Raw genomic sequence first — 18,160 nt, 5'->3', positions numbered from 1 at the left:
GAAGGGTTTGGGATGATTTCTAGGGAAGTCCAGCCTTAGCCTAATCTAGAGGGAGCTCTGAAAAGCAGAATCTGTCCAGTCTTGACAAAAGGGAGTGAGGCTAAATATACTGAGTGTCCCAGCTACTGCATGAGTACACGTGTGTGTGTGTGTGTGTGTGTGTGTGTGTGTGTGTAACTCCCAGGCATCTTGGCTGTAATCAACCAAAGGTAACCCTTCAGAGGTCACATGTATGAGCTCTTAGTGAGTGCCCACAGCTAGGGGATGGACAGGCCCACCAGGAAAAGGGTCCCAAGAGATGTGGGCAAGCACTAATGACCTCTGTTACAGCTCTTGACCCAAATTGCACCCTAGGTATGGAGAATACTTCAGATTCAAACCTCACTAATCTGATCTCTACATCAGTGCTTTTAACTCCTTGCCTTTTTTCTTCAGTATCACATTTTGTTATGATTTGCCTTAAAACATACACGCACACACACACACACACGTACAAATGCACAACCCCCTCTGTTATGGCCTAGGTTGATCCATTAGCATCTATTTTTAAATTAAATATTAATTCAAACTAGGATGACAAAGTCAAGCCTAGTTGACACTCTTCTTTAATCTTGCTTTTAATGAATAGATAAAAATAATTTTTAATTACATGCATTATTTAAATAGCGTCTGAGGAACTCGCAGGTTGCTTGAAAACAGTTGACATCTTCCAGCATTTTAAATATTCCCCACTCCAACTCTTCTTCAGACTAACACATTTACATTCTCGATGAATAAAGATTTGCTCAGAACCTCGGTTCAGGCATTGCACCAATCACTACATGTTCCAGATGAGTCAGTCTGAATTTTGGAGAAATTATTGTGTACCTTTAACTTTCTTTTTATCAGAGACAAAATCGTAAAGGGAAATGGAAGTTACTGTTAGAAACAACATAAACAAAACAAAAGAGCATGACATGATGCTTGTCATCCAGAATGGTACAAAAGACTTGGCTTCATTCCAATGATGACATGACTTATTGCAATAATACAAAGCATTGTTTATAAGGAATGACAAATGCTAAATGAAAATTGTTTGCCTGCACCCCTGGAGCCTATGTTCATCTATTTCTGTCCTTCCCCCAATTCAGCATCTTTTCCATTTAAATGTAGATATATGGGTGTTGGGGAGGGTTCTATGCCCACCACTTACTTTGCATACCTCTCTTTTCCCTTCATTGGCCTATTTTGAAAGCCAACCTCAGAGCTCTCGACTTTAGGATAAGTAGCCATGAGGTCAAAACATTTGGAGTAATCAGAATGTTTGATTTGATGACATTGTGTGTACATTTCACAGAGGAAATAAAATGCTATTCTGGAGGCCTGCCTGTGATAAGGCCACCATGCCCTGTTACTGTGACACAATAATTGGCTGAGCAGATGAAAATTAACATGACTTGAACATGTGATAAATGGCACCCCAAATTGGCTACAGTTTAAGCCCTGGAAGTGACAAAATGGGGAGATAAGTTTTATTGCTTTAGGGTAAAGAAAGTGTGAGGCAAAGACCAAGACCCTGCATGCGTTTTCTCTGAAAAGATAATCTCATAGAATGAAGCATCCTATATCCTATTTTCAACTATAGCCAGAAACATTTCTCCTCAATGAGTAATTAGCAAGACACTCCCCTAAGGATTCCTGATGTCTGTCAGGAACCTCTCTGTAAATTTCCTTTCATTCATTGGAGAGAAAAGAAGGAAGGTAACGTTTCTGACTTATGCTAATGCTTTTCATTTGTTATTTAATTTTTCCAATGAATCTTTGATAAAATATTATCCTTACATTGTTGACAAGAAAACTGAGACTGAAGGAAATTAAAAATGAGACAAAGAAACAAAAAAAGCACAATACAGATTCACTGAAGGACAGAGCTTGGATTCAAATCCAGACCTTTGACCTAGATGTGCATGCTCTTCCCACACTTTCGTGCCTCCTGTGATACATTTCCCAAATGTGTCGTGTTGGATGTTAATTGGAGGCAAGCATTGTTTAGGGTCCAGCCAAAGCTGGCCGGTCTGTTTCACTGCCTGATATGTTATGAGCCTGCATTAATTTGGGAAAGAAAAAAACAAACTGTCATTTATATGAATCAAGATAATACTGCTATAATAATACTAATAATATTACATATATTCCCATTAGGAGGCATTTATAAATATATGAAAATAAATATGTACTGTAAGTTCTTTATCTCTTATAATCATAATGTAAAGGCAAAAACAATAATATATTCATGTAATGTCTGATGAGTACCATAATAATAAAGTGATAAACAGAGCTGTGTAAAACCAGGCACTGTTCTCAGCGCCTGGTCTATATTAATTCGTTTAATCATCTTACCAACCCCTGAGATAGATTTCATCTCTATGTGACCAATGAGGAACCGGGGCACAGGTAAATCAATTTACTTTTCAAAAGTCCTACTAATGATTTGCCCAAGCAAATGTGTGGTAGAATCTGGCACCAAATGGTTTTCTGCTAATTCCAGACTGCTTACGACTCTCACTTAAATCTGTTTTCCAAAGGAGTCTAGATGCCTTTGGAAGATTTCTGCAGCCTATAAAGACTAACAAGGGCTCTGACCATGACATTCTTCTTTAACTTCCCACCATTTTCCCTTTTTGTGTGTGTGCTTTGGTTACTGCGAAACCTACAGAGACAGACAGAGAGACAGAAAGACAGAGACAGAGAGAGAATATGAAAAGATTTTAGAATAAAAAAACATAAAATTTGATTTAACTGTATAAAAGTAATATTTTATAGTCATTTGTCTGACTCCCTTCTTTGTATCCATCTGAGAATCTACTAAGTACTGCTGCAGGGGATATAAGCATGAGTTAGAAACTCTTTCGGCATGAAATAGATGCTTGGTTTTCCTGGGAGCTAAAATGTCTGACTACCAGAAGCTGGGTTTGTTCCATCAGTAGATGGATTCGTGTTGATTCATGCGCAGCTTCTTGCGAGGTCTTCCTTCTTACCAGAGGCACGAGTACATCTCTGTGATGAGAAGCCCGGGTGGAGTTGTGTACTTAGCACTGGCTCCCAGCATTGCTACTCCCCAAGGCATTAAATGTACCTGTAACCTACTTGTCTTTCTGGAAGAATTTAACCACATGCAGGTGTGTGCTTAGGCTATAGGCAACACACATGCAAAATAATGTAAAACAATAGAAACAAGCTAAAAGAGAAGCCACTATCGCTATTACTAAAGCACTTTTTAAAAGAAAAAAAAATGGACTAACCATTTAGACTAGATTTTGAAAATGATTTGGCAGTTATTAAAAACTATGAAATTCGATTTAACAGTTATAATGAGAGCAAATATGTTTGCATAGACTTTACTTTGGACCAAACAATACACATGCTTTACCCGTTTTAACTCATCCTCAAAACCCTATGATATCAATGCTATCATCCTTTTTACTGGTGAGGAAACTGAGGCACAAAATGGATAAGTAGTTTGTCCAAGATTACAAAGCAGGTAATCGCCCAGGCTGGGTTTCAAAGGCAGACCGTCAGACTCCAGAGTGCATGCTCTTGACATGGTGAGGCCACTTGTCACACCATGAATAACAAGTGTTGGTTGAGTGACCCCTCCCAGCAGGCTACTGCACTTGAAGTTGTACATTCACAAGCAAGCTATGAGAGTGGCCATGTCCCCACTTGTTGGAGAAGGAAAACTAAGATCAGATAGCTAGCTAGTGGCTGAGTCTGGATGAAAACACAAGACTATTTGAACCCAACGCTGTGCTCTTTCCATGATGCCAACATTTTGGGGCCTTGTTTTTGGACTTAAGCTCTACAAGTGCGGATCGTGGCTTTCTTGTATTCCCAGATCATCGCCTAGAGCCTCAGAGTATGTTTTCTTTTTTTCCCTACCCGAATTGTATTGATTTGAATCGAGGTTTCCCAATCTTTTTCACATTCATTATTCATGAAAAAGAAAAAAAGAAAAAAATAAACTCTAGACATGAAAAAAAGAAAATTATGTGAATATCCCTAAACCAAATTATGTGGATCATTCTTATAGCCAAATTTTAATAAATACTTTTGAAAGGAAAAAAACAAACAAACAAAAAACAAAAAACAGTATGAGAGGTATTTAGAATTCCTTGCTAGAAAGCCATTTAATGAAATCTTTGCCCTGGTCTTAAATGCTTCTGTATTTCTTGAAGCTTCTATCACTCTTTTCCTTTTAATCTGTTCCCCATATTAAATAATTCTTACCTAGGTTTTCGCATGAATGGTGCCCACTCAGACACCAGCAAGGTGCTATTCAGGAAAGAAAATTACTGAAACCCAGAAGCAAGGGAAGTTGAGAATTACTGAGAAGCAGCAAACCTGTCAGCACTCTCCCGCCCTGCCTGGCCTTTCCCACATAACACACACCCAGTTCAATTTCCCTTTCAGAGGAAATGAAGCAAAACATATTGATGGAGTGAAATGGTTTATTCCTAAGTCATAAAATACAGTTCCTCCTAAAAAGTGCAGAAAATGAGCTCCTCTTTTAGGTAAGTGAGGCTCTTAGGCAAAACATCAATATCCTGGGCCCTTAATAACTTCCTGGATGTAGGGATAGTTATAGAGAAAACTCTTTATAAACTAACGCAGAAACTGACTAGAAGTTGAACAATGACTTCAAGATATAACAATTTGGCTTCAGTTCCAAGATGTTTCTTCTGAACTGTCTTATTTTTGAAGATAAAAAACAAACACAGAACTCCTCGATTTTAAATGTTTTCTAATTTAAAGAGTTTTTCATTTTAAATTATCAAATGATTATGTTCCAATGGGCACTGAGTTTCTTCTATTGGGAAAAAATAATGCACATTTCATAGTGATATTATTTTTTAAAAAGTAACCTCTAAAAACACATGCCAAACATGAACAAGTTCAAAGAAGTAATAAAAAATGCCAGTGTTCTTTCTACACATACCTCGTGTATATTTTTTTAAATGGGATCATGATTTTGCATACTGTTTTGACATTTGTACTTTTAATTTAAGAAACATATTCTGAACATCTGTTCAAAACAGTAGTATTTGCCAGTCTCATGGGACATATGCCAGGTAAATGGGAGAATTCATCAACATGCAGATAAAATAAGGCTCTTGTCTAAAACGAATGGATTCAGAATTGAAGCATGGCCAAGGAGAGGATACTGATCAGGTGAGGGAGGGTCCTGAGCTTGGAAGGGCATCAGGTTTGGACCCAGAAGAGGCAGTCAGGAAACCACATGACAAGATCTTTCAAACTCAAGGAAGGAGGCACAGGACCTGGTGAGCAAGAACGAGGCAGAGATACCAACACTCACTTGGGCACTCACTAGTCATTCTCAGTACTATATGTCTATTAATATATATTCTTTTTCAGACATTGTCTGTCATCTAGATCTAGTGGAGGATTTTATGGGAAAAAATAGAGGAGCAGGAAGGTTAAATAACTTGCCTAAGATCACACAGCTAGTTAGAGTAGATTGCAGTTGGGCTTTTTATTCCAAAGGCATAGCATGTTCCACTGCGACCTACAGTCAAACTTCACTCTCTCCCCAGCGCTCTTTTGCATTCTGCACCTCTTCTTTTTTGCACCTGTACATATGGTTAAATATAAATCAATCTCCCAAGGAAGCTTCACAGATCATGGTACAAAAGAATCAAGAATTGGGTTCTTCGATGAGCTCAGTGACTTATATCACATTAACTGATCAACTTCATGCCTTACATTCTTGGAATATGCGTATATGTGAAATATGTACATGTGTGCACCTGTGAATCTAGCACGTTTACACAAATACACATTTGTGTGCAAGTGTATTTGTATACATTAACATGTACAAGTTTATACCTCATTGATTTTGATAGCTATGAAACACATTTTTTTGGATAGGTTAAGTGTGTTTTATTGGTTTTCACAAACACACAGTTTTGAAGATAAGACATCAGAACTGTGACTACTAGATAGTCTTGAACTTTCCAATAGCTAATAAAAGACTAGAGGCTAAAAGTCGAAGAAATAAGAAAAGTACGAATGCATTATCATTAAAAATATATGATGAATAAAGCTCTGTTTTTGAAATTTAAGCAGAAAGTTCCTTTCGGTGTATTTGAATTTTATTCTATTTATGAAGACACAAAGCATATTCAACTTTAAAGATTTTATCTATTGTTTTGAACAGTAGTCTTAAAGTATTTTCTCAAGTATTTTCACTATAATGTATAAACTAGTATTTGTAAACCCTTTGTTGGATCCCTTCCCCCAAAATTTACGAGGTTTTTGATTTATAGCACACCATTACAGCCACACTCAAAATTGAAAAATAAAGTTCTCAATCACTGGTTTCTGCCTTGCCCCAGAATTGGAGGACACAATTCCAAGCTCATTTAAGTTCAAATCTTCCATAGTTGCACTTCCATAGTCTAAGCCATTATACCTGATTCTGCATATTTGGAGGTCGTACTAAGCATATTCTCTCTAATTCTCTGGCTATTTTTTCCAATTCCCCCATTTGCTACCAAATTCTGTCCTTCTCTTTGAACATGTCTGGAAAAATTGATCTTGCAGTAATGCACCCAAGAAAGTGCTCACTTTATTTGAATCGGGAAGAGTCCTCTTTCAAAAGTATGACTACAGATCTCAAGTGACCACTAAACATTGTCCAACAGTCTTCTCATATTTGCTCTGTAAATTCACTTCCCAGATTCTGAAAATACAGACCACACTGTATTTTCTCTCTCCTTAGAACATCCATTACTATGCCCCACCCCCCATGAATGCTTTTCACCTAACCTCATTTTATATTAACAGAAGAAAGCAATTAGACACATTGTCTCTCAACTTCCCATTATAAATGTATTGAGATCTACGCCCATATTCTCTGCCTTCCTTAGCATATAATACAATACGAGAGAGGAGAGGCTTTGCTGCACCCAAAGCCAACTCCTCTACAAGGGCAGGGACCTCAGTATTTTTGTCCCTGTCATGTCCTACCCCCTAGAACAGCAACCAATAGGAGCTTGCTAAATATAGCTTAAATGAATGAACAACTGAATGAATACCTATGAATATGAAAGGCCCTATGCTTCTTAAATGAAGAGGACAAGTGCAAACATGAACATTTCTAGGGCAGTACTCTAAATCCGCGGTATATAGCTATACAATCATATATGAAACAAATGATAAATAAATAACAAGAGATGTTTACTCCTGCCTCATTTCCTAAGTCATTGCCTCACCTGACTTTTACATTGTGTCTAACAATTAATGGTCACATTTGTAGAAAACATTAATACAGTCAGGCACTGTCCATTCCTCTCTAGTCTTCGCAACAATGACCAATTTATGTATGATGAAAAGTAATTTACCAAGGTCAACAAGGAAATGAAGGAGCTAGGATTCAAATCGATATCTGTCTGATGCGAAAGTCCATGCTCTTTCCATTCAGCCCGCTGCCAATAGGCTCCTGCGAACTTCCTATAGATTCATGCCCAATTAGTCCTGAGTCCCTTCTGTAGGGAACAGGACTGAATTCCCCCTATAGTAAGCAAGGCTTGGAAATGTCATGCTGCCAAATCATCTTACCCTCACTGTGTCAGTCATGAAGTCTGGGTAGCCATGGAGATAGGCAGAGGGACAATGGGGACCCCTAACAGGAACTTTATATCCAGCTTCCTGTCTTGAAGGATGAATCTTGCTTTCTATATCCCCAGCCATGAACTTTAATCATGTCAGAAAAGGCAAGATGTTCTAAGCTCACAATAGAGACAGATCTTGGTTTCGTGGGGCCTAAATCTTACATGATTTGGAAGAGGGGAGTCTCTAAGAGAAGAGTAAAAATTTAAAAAATCACGTATACAAAATTTGGTATGGAAGTTAATATTTATTTAAAATAAGGATAGGAAGAGGTGTGTACATACTTGAGGGGCTCTGTAGCTTAAGCTTCATTTACTTCAACATAATTCTGTCTCTGACCATGACCTAGCCCTATGTGAGAGGCAGATACATGATGGCTGAGAACTTGTACTCTCCAAGTTGACAGGATGGATTTGAATCCCAGCTAGACCATCCTAGGTGTGTGATCTTAGGCAACTGATCAAAAATCCCAGAGTATACTTTCTCATCTGTTAAATCTTCAATTATATAACCGGTTGATAAAAATGATTGTCAACGTAAATAATTCATATAAAGTACTGGCCACAGTGCCTGACATAACTCAACAAGATGCTCATTCAGGTATCAATGGTATTTTTATCATCCTATGCCATCTTCTTGATTACCAGCTTTGGGACCTTCCTCCCCGAGGCCCCACTCCTACATTCATTTGCTGCCTGAATGCCCAAACACCAGGCATCTGGGATTTGACCCCATGTCTTCACCATTGTGGATCACATTTTGGCATACCTCACTAGTTTCTTTAGAACCTTTGTCTCTGCCTGCACACCAGAAGAAATTCTCCTCCATATTCCTGGATGTAAGCCAGTAAAACTAGAAATTAACGATATGAGGAAAAAAGGTTCATAATATATCCTTAAGTAAATAAGGGGCCAGAATTTCTGTAATTGTGGCTAATAAGATTTTTCTTACAGGGTTTTACACAAATTAGATACTTCTAAATATGTAACATTATTAACGCCTCACCTAGAAGTTATCGCTCTATCATAGGTGATGTAATTATTATGGTATCTAATGGTACCGATTAGTTTTGTCATTTCTAATAAGTCAATTAACCTTCCTGGTCCTCAATTTACACATAAATGAGGAGGTTGGAATACAGTCTCTATGATTTTTGCTAGTTCCAAAAAATGTACTAGTATAAATATCTGGGATATAAATATATTATTCTCATCTCAGTTTGGAATATGCCCAATCTAAATATTTATCTTTGAAGCTAATATGTGGGGGAGGAGGAATGACTCAGAAAAAAAAAAACCAACAACAACATGGTTTTCCTTTTTGTGAAATTTGCCTTTTCACCTCCATTGTCATAATACTCTCGCTATGGCAGGTACTCAAGGAATATCATTTGATTTTTAAAAATGCCTTCTCTACTAATGTCTTATTAAGACAATTTAATCGGTCCTACAGATGCAATTAAGCATGGGACTCATATCTCAGGATCTTGAAGCAGTCTGATAAGGGGATGAAGACTGGACCCACTCACCCCATAGGACAGGTGAAAGGACAAAGAGGAATGAGTATTTTAGCCTGAACATATGCTAAAAATTGTTCATGAGAAGTAAGGCAGTTTTTCTAGATAAGAGAGGAATGACAAAAAATAATGAATTGAAATCCTGGCAGGTGTCTGGGGCAGGGCTAAGAAGTGTCTGGGTGTAGACCCCAGGCCAATATTAGAAAAAGCAGATACGGTGTGGAAAGTGATATCAGGACCTATAAAAAGAGCTGGAATTGGAGACTTGTAGAAACTTCCTATCCTAATCCTTCACTGGCTTCACAGTGAGCAAAGAAGAAAACCCAAAGTCCTTGCGATGGCCCCGCATTTGGCCCTCCTTCCACCGCTCCTCACACGACCCTCACTGGCTCTTTCTGCTCCAGTTTCGCCAGCCTTCCTGTGCTCCCTGGACACAGGAAACACACTTCTAGACAAAGGCTCTTGGACTTGGTTGTCCCTTTGCCTAGAATCCTCTTGTCCCAGATCTACAATATCTCCCAGACTCATTCAAGTACTGGCAGTAAAGTCAGTTCTTCAGAAAGGTCTCTCACCACTCTATTATAAATAACACCCCAGTTTTTGTCACCTTACTATAATTTATGCTTGTCTCTACTAAATATCAGATTATATATTCCTTTCTCTTTTTGTCTTCTTTCCTGATAGAACACAAATTCTACAAGAACTTGGATTATGTTCATTACCGTGCCTAGAACAATATATGGAGCACAGTAGAGGAAAACATAATGAGTGAATGAATGAATTCACTATAACTATTCTGTCTCCTGTACATTTTTATAGCTTTTATAGCTTGTATCTCAAAATTTAGCATATCAACTTGCAACAACAGGAGTTTTGTCTCTGCTTATGGCTGCGTCCCCAGTGTCTAGAACAGCGGCTGGAGCATAGGAGTAGCTAAATAAGTAACCTTAAATGTTGTTTACTATGAAAATTTTTTAAAAAGTTCCTGCACTCTAATTTCAAGAAAGAAAATGAATGATTGTTCTTTGATTATACTGACAAGTAGCACCGGAACCAATTTTAAATCCAACCCAATCAATCAATGACAACTCTCTATTAGTAATAGCCACACTTGGGAAAACCCCAAACTCTATACACACCAGCAGTGTTTTGCTCTGAGTGACTGTTCTACAAGTACAGCTCTCACTTGCTTGGCAAACAATGAACTCAGTTTTTGGTTTCGGTTATTGAGTGGCGGCCTCCTTTCTTCGAAAAGAAAGATGATGGTGCCTGGCCATCATGGAAAAACACAAAGTTCTAAGTGCATACAAATATTAACTCATGACAATCCATTTGAAAAACAGGACAGGGACAAGGAGGTGCTGTGATTATTCTCATGTAAGATATAAATAAACGGAGGTACTTAGTTTATATCTTAAATGAGAAGTGGGTGCTTATCTAAGGTTATAAAACTAATATATTTTAGAGCTGGTATTTAATTATTATTAAATACAATTATTATGGCTTCAGAGTCTGTGTTCTTAGCATCTGTACTCTATGATCTCTGTAGAAATACTGAAACACACAGTTGGCATTGTTTCAGCAGTAAGTTTTGTCTAGAAGATGAACTTCCTCACCTATGCAAATGATTTTCAAAGACCTGCCTCCAACAGCCCTGGGGTAAATTTTAAGCAGAGGTCAGGGGAGGCCTCTGTGAGATGGTGTAAGTAGTGAGGCTTGTGAGAGACCTCGCTTTCTGCTTTTCATAATCAGAGTGATGAACAATTAGGATAACTGCCCTTGGGATCTGTAAATGTATCTATTGGGTATTGAATCTGGGTCTTCCAGAAACTCATCCATTGAACCACTAAATAGCTGTCAAATAGTAATGATTCTCTATCACTAACTAATTCAGACAAGCCACTGAGGCAGAAAAACATCTCAATTTATGGCCTCTTCCCTCAGTCAAAGTATTTTTTGTCGTAGCATCTATTTCTATTGATAAAGCTAAGACAGAACGCAATTTATCATCACCCAAGTCTTAGGATTCTTGGACTTTGGAGTTATTGGTCAACTAGCAGAATAACTTAAGAAAGTTACAATTTGGATAAATACTTTGCGGAATTTAAATCGTATTTGAAATTTTTCTTTTCTGAGTAAAATCCACTATTTTTTTTTTTTTCACTGCAAAGAAGAGTTCTGTCAAAAAAAAAAAAACCTCATGTAAGTTATTTCATCTCTCTGGGAATTTGTATATTTATCTATAAAATAATCAGTTGGGAAGTGGCAATTTCTAAAGGACCTTTCATTCTATGAAGACTTGATAAATCAGAAATCCAATTATGTGCATTATAGGCATACCTTTTCTCTTTTTTTCTCCTTCCTCATTTTTTTGTGCTTTTACATAGAACATTTTGTATAAAACTAGAAGTGAAAAATTTTAGTCAAATGAAAAAAAAAAGGAAACTATTCCTTTTTTTATAGACATAGTCTACAGGAAAGATTTATATTAGATAAGGCTTTTATTTATCTGTTTACATTTTATCCAGTTTTTGAATATTTACCTTCTGCATGCCATTTGAATCAGTGCCACTACAAAGATATTGAAACTATTACGATTCCTTCACTTATTTTCTTGTGACCCTGACCAAGTTACTGATCTCCTTGAAACTCCAGTTTTCCATATTTAAAAAAGAAATAACATTTATAATCTTGCATGGTTGATATGATAATTCATATCATATATGAATTATCATATGATAATTCCAGGGCATGGCATACGTAATACTCTTTTCACTTAGTTTGTCCTAAAGTAGATTCTCAACTAAGCTAAGCTTTCTTCCCTTCCTTGTACTCTGCTCCCTTGATGAGCACCCTGAGTTAGTCTAAAATCCCGCTGATGCTTATGTCATGCTCTTAATCAATGATTATGTCCCTACTTCAAAATCCTAATCCAAAATGGATCATCTTATTACCTTTGTTTGTCCATGCTCCAGTCCTCCCTATAAACCTCAGACCCTTTCATAAGTAACCCCCTTCTTGGATTTGGCATCTTATCTTTACATCACAGCTTCTAATATAGAATTTTCTCTTTTCTCCAAAATCACCAGCCCTTCTCTATCCCATCTACTTTCTGCAGTCCCACCTGTCACCTAGAAAACAAAACAAAACAAAACAGATAGTACTGAGCTCAATCTAAATCACTTTATTTTCTCTTCTCAATTTTTACCCCAGAGCCCAACTGAATACTATACTTGATTGGACTAGACCGTAATACAGATTCATTTATGTTATAAGATTTGTCTGATGTATAAGACAGAGGCTTTGTGACATTCTTTATGCTGTATTTAGAATAGTATAGTCAGTATGAACATTTACGCTTATTAGCAATGTCAAAAACTGAGTGTTTCACATGTAAAATGTGTTCAAGAAAGACTTGTAGAAAGAGTTATGGATAATTGACCTAACACTTTCTACTCCTCACCAAATTATCTGCCATGGCCATCATGCTGTAACATCTAGGAAATTAAAATTACAGAACATGATATAGAGCCTGTTGGTCTGAGTTTGAATTCCAGCATTATGACTTATTGGTTGAGTAAACATGAACTAAGTTACTTAGCTTTATAGGTCTAAGTTTTCTCACCTCTAAACTAAAAATGATTGTGCCTATCTCAGAGGACCATGGTGGAGATTAAATAAGATATTACTATACTAATACTATTCAATGTTTAACACTTTAATACATAATTTAATTCTACCTTGTGTTTAATACTTGCCTTATGCATAGGTAATCTTCAATAAACTAAAATGTTAATATTATTTATCATTATTTTATTTTAAAAATTTTAAAAAATAAGTATTATAGAGGTCAAGTAATAGCCTCAAATCACATGGCTATTAAGAGGCAAAGCTGTGATTAGAATCCAACCAAAATGACCCTGAATTTTCTGAGGGTAATCTCTGAACATACTACAGCCTCTTCTTCTACTAGTCCTCTTTAAGCATTAGTGAATGCTCTTGAAATAAAGAAAATATTAGCTATAGAAAACACTAAAGGAAGCCAAATCATATAAATATTCCCTTTATTCCATTCCTAGATGGTGTAAAAAGATAGTATGCTTGTTTTCTAATATCATCATAAATTATTTTTATATTTCTTAAGCATTGCAGTTAAGAAAAACTTTTTCTGATAGTCCAAATACACATCAGCTTTGGCATCCCACTGCACTTGAGGAAGCAACATTGCTGGGAGAATTTTAAAGAATCAGCTTTATAAACGTCAATCAAGCTATTTGAGATAGAAATAATAGCCCTCTTCCAGGCATCTTCAGCACTTTGGTCCTCATTAAATGTCATGGAAGGGACACACAGCTCCGTTTTCCAGTTGGCCCAATTAACTGATGACCCAACACATCCATACTTCTGTCAACAACACAGGAAAATTAAGAACTTGGGTTCCGAAATTCCATCTCTGTGTATACAGATAATAGACCTCTTGAAAAAGCTTATATTATAGTCTTACAGATATCTGCTAAATAAAGTCAACTAAAGAAATACAAAACATTGTAATGCACATGCTACAAAAGACTTCGATTATCAGTTGATTTCTTTTTTGTCTTTTTATTAAAGACAATTACCAATAGAAGTGACCTTTTTCAGGTCATGTATATTATGGCGTTTTTGTAAAATTTTGCTTTTTACTAAAGTTGGTAGTAGTGGGAAGGATGTTTTGTTTCTTACTTCAGTACCTATTTCGGCATGATTTAATACATATTTGGATGAACAATAGATATTTTCACAGCCCAATGTTGCATATAGAAATAATGAAATAGCTTTGCCATTAAAATTTTCATTCAATTTCTCCTTGGAATGTGTTAACTGAAAACCACTTCTATTTTTATAGCTGGAAAACAGGCAATTTACTCTCATGAGGTTTTAGTATTCCAAACCAGCATAACTCTGGCACTCCCTAAACACCTCAGTAAGCAGAGAGAGCCTGTGAATTCAAACACTGGGATTGTGCATTATCTTCAAAACTTTGTTCAAGTTAAAACTATTATTTGCATACATATTGACCTGGTGTTATGATTACTTTTCTTAAAAATAAGACATGTTTAAGCTTAACTAAATTATAGAAAAAGAGAGAGAATAAACCAAAAAAAGGGGGGGAAAAAAAAAACACCGAAAAACAAAGACAACTCAACTTTGAAATGTTAAGAAATTAAAACATGGTGTACTTATTTGTTATTGGAATCCCATGCAAGTTTTGAGAAATTATATCACAGGGATGCCTAAAATAGCAACGCAAAATGTCAAATCTAGAGTTACAGGAAAGGACATTTCTTTATTTTCTTGAAATACAATGAAAATCTCCCTGAAGTATGATGAATTGCCCAACTATGGGAGAGAAGGAAAGAACAGTCTAACAGCTGCATTGCATATCAATTCCAAAGTAGGCCATTGATACCTATTTTATAAGAAAGGATATGTGATATATGAATCTCAAACTTTCATTATCTGAGAAACTCCTAGAATTTTTGAAATGGAAAGTTTCATAGAGATTATCAAGTCCAATTTTTTCATTTTAGACCACTAAAGAGATAAAGTGGCTTATCCAAGCTTAGAAATCAAGAAAGTGGCAATAGAGGGGTAGGAAACTATACTATTATTGTTTTATTTTTTCTCTTGTTAAAGAATGTCACCACTAAATGCACCTCCTTTTGTTTATAAATATATGCTATGGATCTACATGTAGCATTATGTGTTTATGTAGATCAGATATAGACCAGAACAGAAGGACCCAGGACATCTGGGACCCATTCCCCAGTTTTCTGCAAAGAACAGGAGTTCAAAGTACTCAAGGATAAGTAAATGCAAAAATTCCAGACTTTAAGGATATTAATTTATTTTGAAGTGCATTTATTCTATACATATTTCAAGCAAGATAACTAAATTATGCAAACATAATATTATATACCCCTTTAAGAACGTAATGCATATTGCACATATAACAATAAAGAAAGGAAAACTACATTCTAAATGATAATTATGTGTAAGAATTATAAGTTTAGAGGAAAATGTTTTATTGTATAGAAAAAAATTCAAAACCATTCTCACAGGGCTTCAAACCTCTGTCCAAATTTTTTTACTTAATACTCAGATTTCTTTACATTTGAGCAGACAAATAAGAAAGGTAAAAGAAATCAATATTCTCAACGTAGATATATAAAATGGGGAAGAAAGGGAACTCCCTTTTAAAAATAAATCTAAATAAAATAAGCATCAGTGTTTCTTTTTAAGAAAGTTTCAGGAAATCTATTAAGATGCTATTTTGATATGAAATGTTTATTTATTTTTTTTATAAATTAAAACTAGAATACAACTTTAGAATATGCACATGCTCATCTATACCCAACTATTTCTAATGAAATATAACAATTCAGTCTATTCCTTTGTTTTATAGCTCCAGTAAGCAAAATATGAGGCCAACTTAAATCTTGTTTTTGAAGGTTTTCTGATTCTAGCATTGACTTTGGAGATAAGTCATCTACAAACTTCAAAACAGAAAGCACTTTTGTTCTCTATCAACTTTTACACATTAAATACAATTTCTCCTTAATGTAGTTATCAACATTTACCATTTAAAATTATTTTCTAAATTCATTGGAAATCAGATATGGGTTGATGTTGAAGTTTATAAGACAGACACTCTTATTCTCTCAATAGTACTAATACAATGTTGGCGTGGAAAATGGTAATATTGTAGAATTTAAAATACAAGAAACTGTTCATACAAATCAGTACAGTTTGAAATATAAATAATAAGGAAAAGAGGGAATAATCATAAAAGTTACTAGCCCTGAGAGGAAAGAAACATATGCTGTCACTTGGGAGAAAAAAATATGTATGCTCCTGAAATAAAACCAATATGAGAGTAGGTTTCATCACAAAACCCAGAATAAAAGACTCCAACAAAAGTGTTTAAAGAATGACTCCACATCATCCATGAAATCAGGTAAAAAATGTCCCTCAGCACAGCTGGGAATACTGACACTCGCCATATAACTGTCAGCTACAGAGAGAATAGAAATCAGTGCATTAAAATAGGAAGTCCCAACACTTGCCAGGTAAAAAAACACACGTTGATAAACAAAGACGCCAAACCGAGTTATTGGTTCCATGAAAATGCACAAGATAAAGTTAATTTTAAAGAGCAGCTACCCCTTCCATAATTGAGACTTTTGTCTTCTTTTTAGAACTACAAATGTTTTTATTAAAGAGGACTTCAAAAAGCGTTCTGCAAGCTTACTTAAAATTACTTTTGAAAAACCTGTTTTCCACCCAGCCCCCCATAACGAGTTACGAATGTAGGTAGGTTTCTGATAACCTATATCGGAGTGACACACTTACTGCCATTTGTTGTTAGCTATTTGTAAATGCAATCTTCTTTATGCCACATGTGGCAGCCATTCTCTAAAGGACTAGATTAGTTGTGAATGTAAAAATATTTATAACATATTTATATTTTGACTCGAGTTTAAATTTTAAAGCAAGAAAAATATCAAAGCATAACTACGTCAAACATCACCTAGGGGTGAGTTAAAAAATTGCTCTGACAACTTTAGAGAAACAATAACTAGCTGTATGCAAACACTCTCAAATGTGTTCAGAACAATAAGAATATTATAATCAAAATTTACTCAGATTCTCAAAGAAACATTTAGTTCAGGAAAAAAGATACAGGCAAGTATAACTTATTAAAGGAAAAGGTGACTGTTAAGGAAAATAGGAGAATGAGCCTCTGACAAACATAAACAGTAACACTTGCAAAGCAATTTGTTATTCGGAATGTACGTTAAGGTTTGTCACATGAGTTGGAGACTCTACCCCTTAAGCTCTCCGTTGGGATGTAACACAGGTAACATTATAAATACTTCTCAAGACAATCTTAGGAAAAGCTTGCCATTCTTAGGCTCCTATCTCAAACCATAAGAAATGATAATAAATGTATATCCATTACCATTTGATAAATGCATTTGCAAAGCAAGAAACAAATGGACCTCATAACATCCAAACAAAATTTGCTGATACGATAAAAGGAGATATTAGACAAAATAACTCAAGATCAATATGGACTAAATGCTCTCAATATAAGCAGATATACCAATTAAAAACCTTTCATTTCTTCATTTTGGGTTCTAACAATTTGATTTAAAGTGTTTCTCATAGTTTTAACATTTACTGTGAAAACATTACTGAAACTTACAAAAACTTTATTTTATTAATCTTTTCTACCCTGAAAAATCTGCCTCTCTTCATGTCTACCCCAGAGTAACATTTCTCTGATCTCATTTCAGGTGCCTCTTAAGAAATTTTTACTGCAAAACAGAGAATTTTTAGAAGTCACTAAAAAGCGCTCCCTTACCTTCTAAACCTGCTTCAATCAGCCCAAACTGTTCCAATAATTTAACAAAAAGCACAATGACGATCAGAACTGCTATCATTTCAAGCCCCTCCAAGTTCATGGTCAGCTAGGTCATGGTCCGACAACAGCCAGTGAGAAGTGCTTGTCTGCCTGGCTTTCTTTGTAAAGCCATTAAACTACATTAAGAAGGCTATTGCCAGAGGAATAGGGGAGGAGGAGAGGGAGTGAGAGGGAGAGACAGAGAGAGAGAGAGAGAGAGAGAGAGAGAGAGAGAGAGAGAGAGAAGACGATGAGATGGAGAGGCTGAGAGAAAGGGCTTCAATGAGAGAAAATGCATTAATCCTGTCTACTGTAACAGAGGCCAGAAGTGACAGCTGGATAAAGTCACCCTGTCGGAATTATCAGGTTCCTCGTTACACTCTTACACAGAGAGACAGCCATGCATGAAGGAACGCGCAGATCACCCGAAGACCCGGGAGGTCACCAGAAGGTCCCGAGGAAACATGACACGCGTCGGCAGGGATGGCTAAGCGGCCCCAGGACCAGCGAGCCCGCCTGAGCTGCCAGTG

General features: G+C 36.1%; 1 protein-coding gene across 4 annotated transcripts in view; it reads right to left on the bottom strand.

Annotated features, from left to right (window-relative positions):
- Nucleotides 1-18,160, bottom strand: part of KCNIP4 (potassium voltage-gated channel interacting protein 4) — a 950,399-nt gene that overhangs the window by 400,016 nt on the left and 532,223 nt on the right. Inside the window, exon 1 of one of the 4 annotated variants that reach the window (XM_006918964.1) lies at nucleotides 17,592-17,691. The exons of the other annotated variants lie outside the window; for them this stretch is intronic. Coding sequence (XP_006919026.1) covers nucleotides 17,592-17,691 — 100 coding nt within the window. Of the gene's footprint in view, nucleotides 1-17,591; nucleotides 17,692-18,160 lie in introns of those variants that run through there. 4 annotated transcript variants of the gene reach the window in all.

This window comes from Pteropus alecto, unplaced genomic scaffold, assembly GCF_000325575.1.
Source record: "Pteropus alecto unplaced genomic scaffold, ASM32557v1 scaffold5, whole genome shotgun sequence".
NCBI lineage: Eukaryota > Metazoa > Chordata > Mammalia > Chiroptera > Pteropodidae > Pteropus > Pteropus alecto.
The sequence above is the reverse complement of the archived record's forward strand: the minus strand, read 5'-3'. Positions and strand labels throughout refer to the sequence as shown.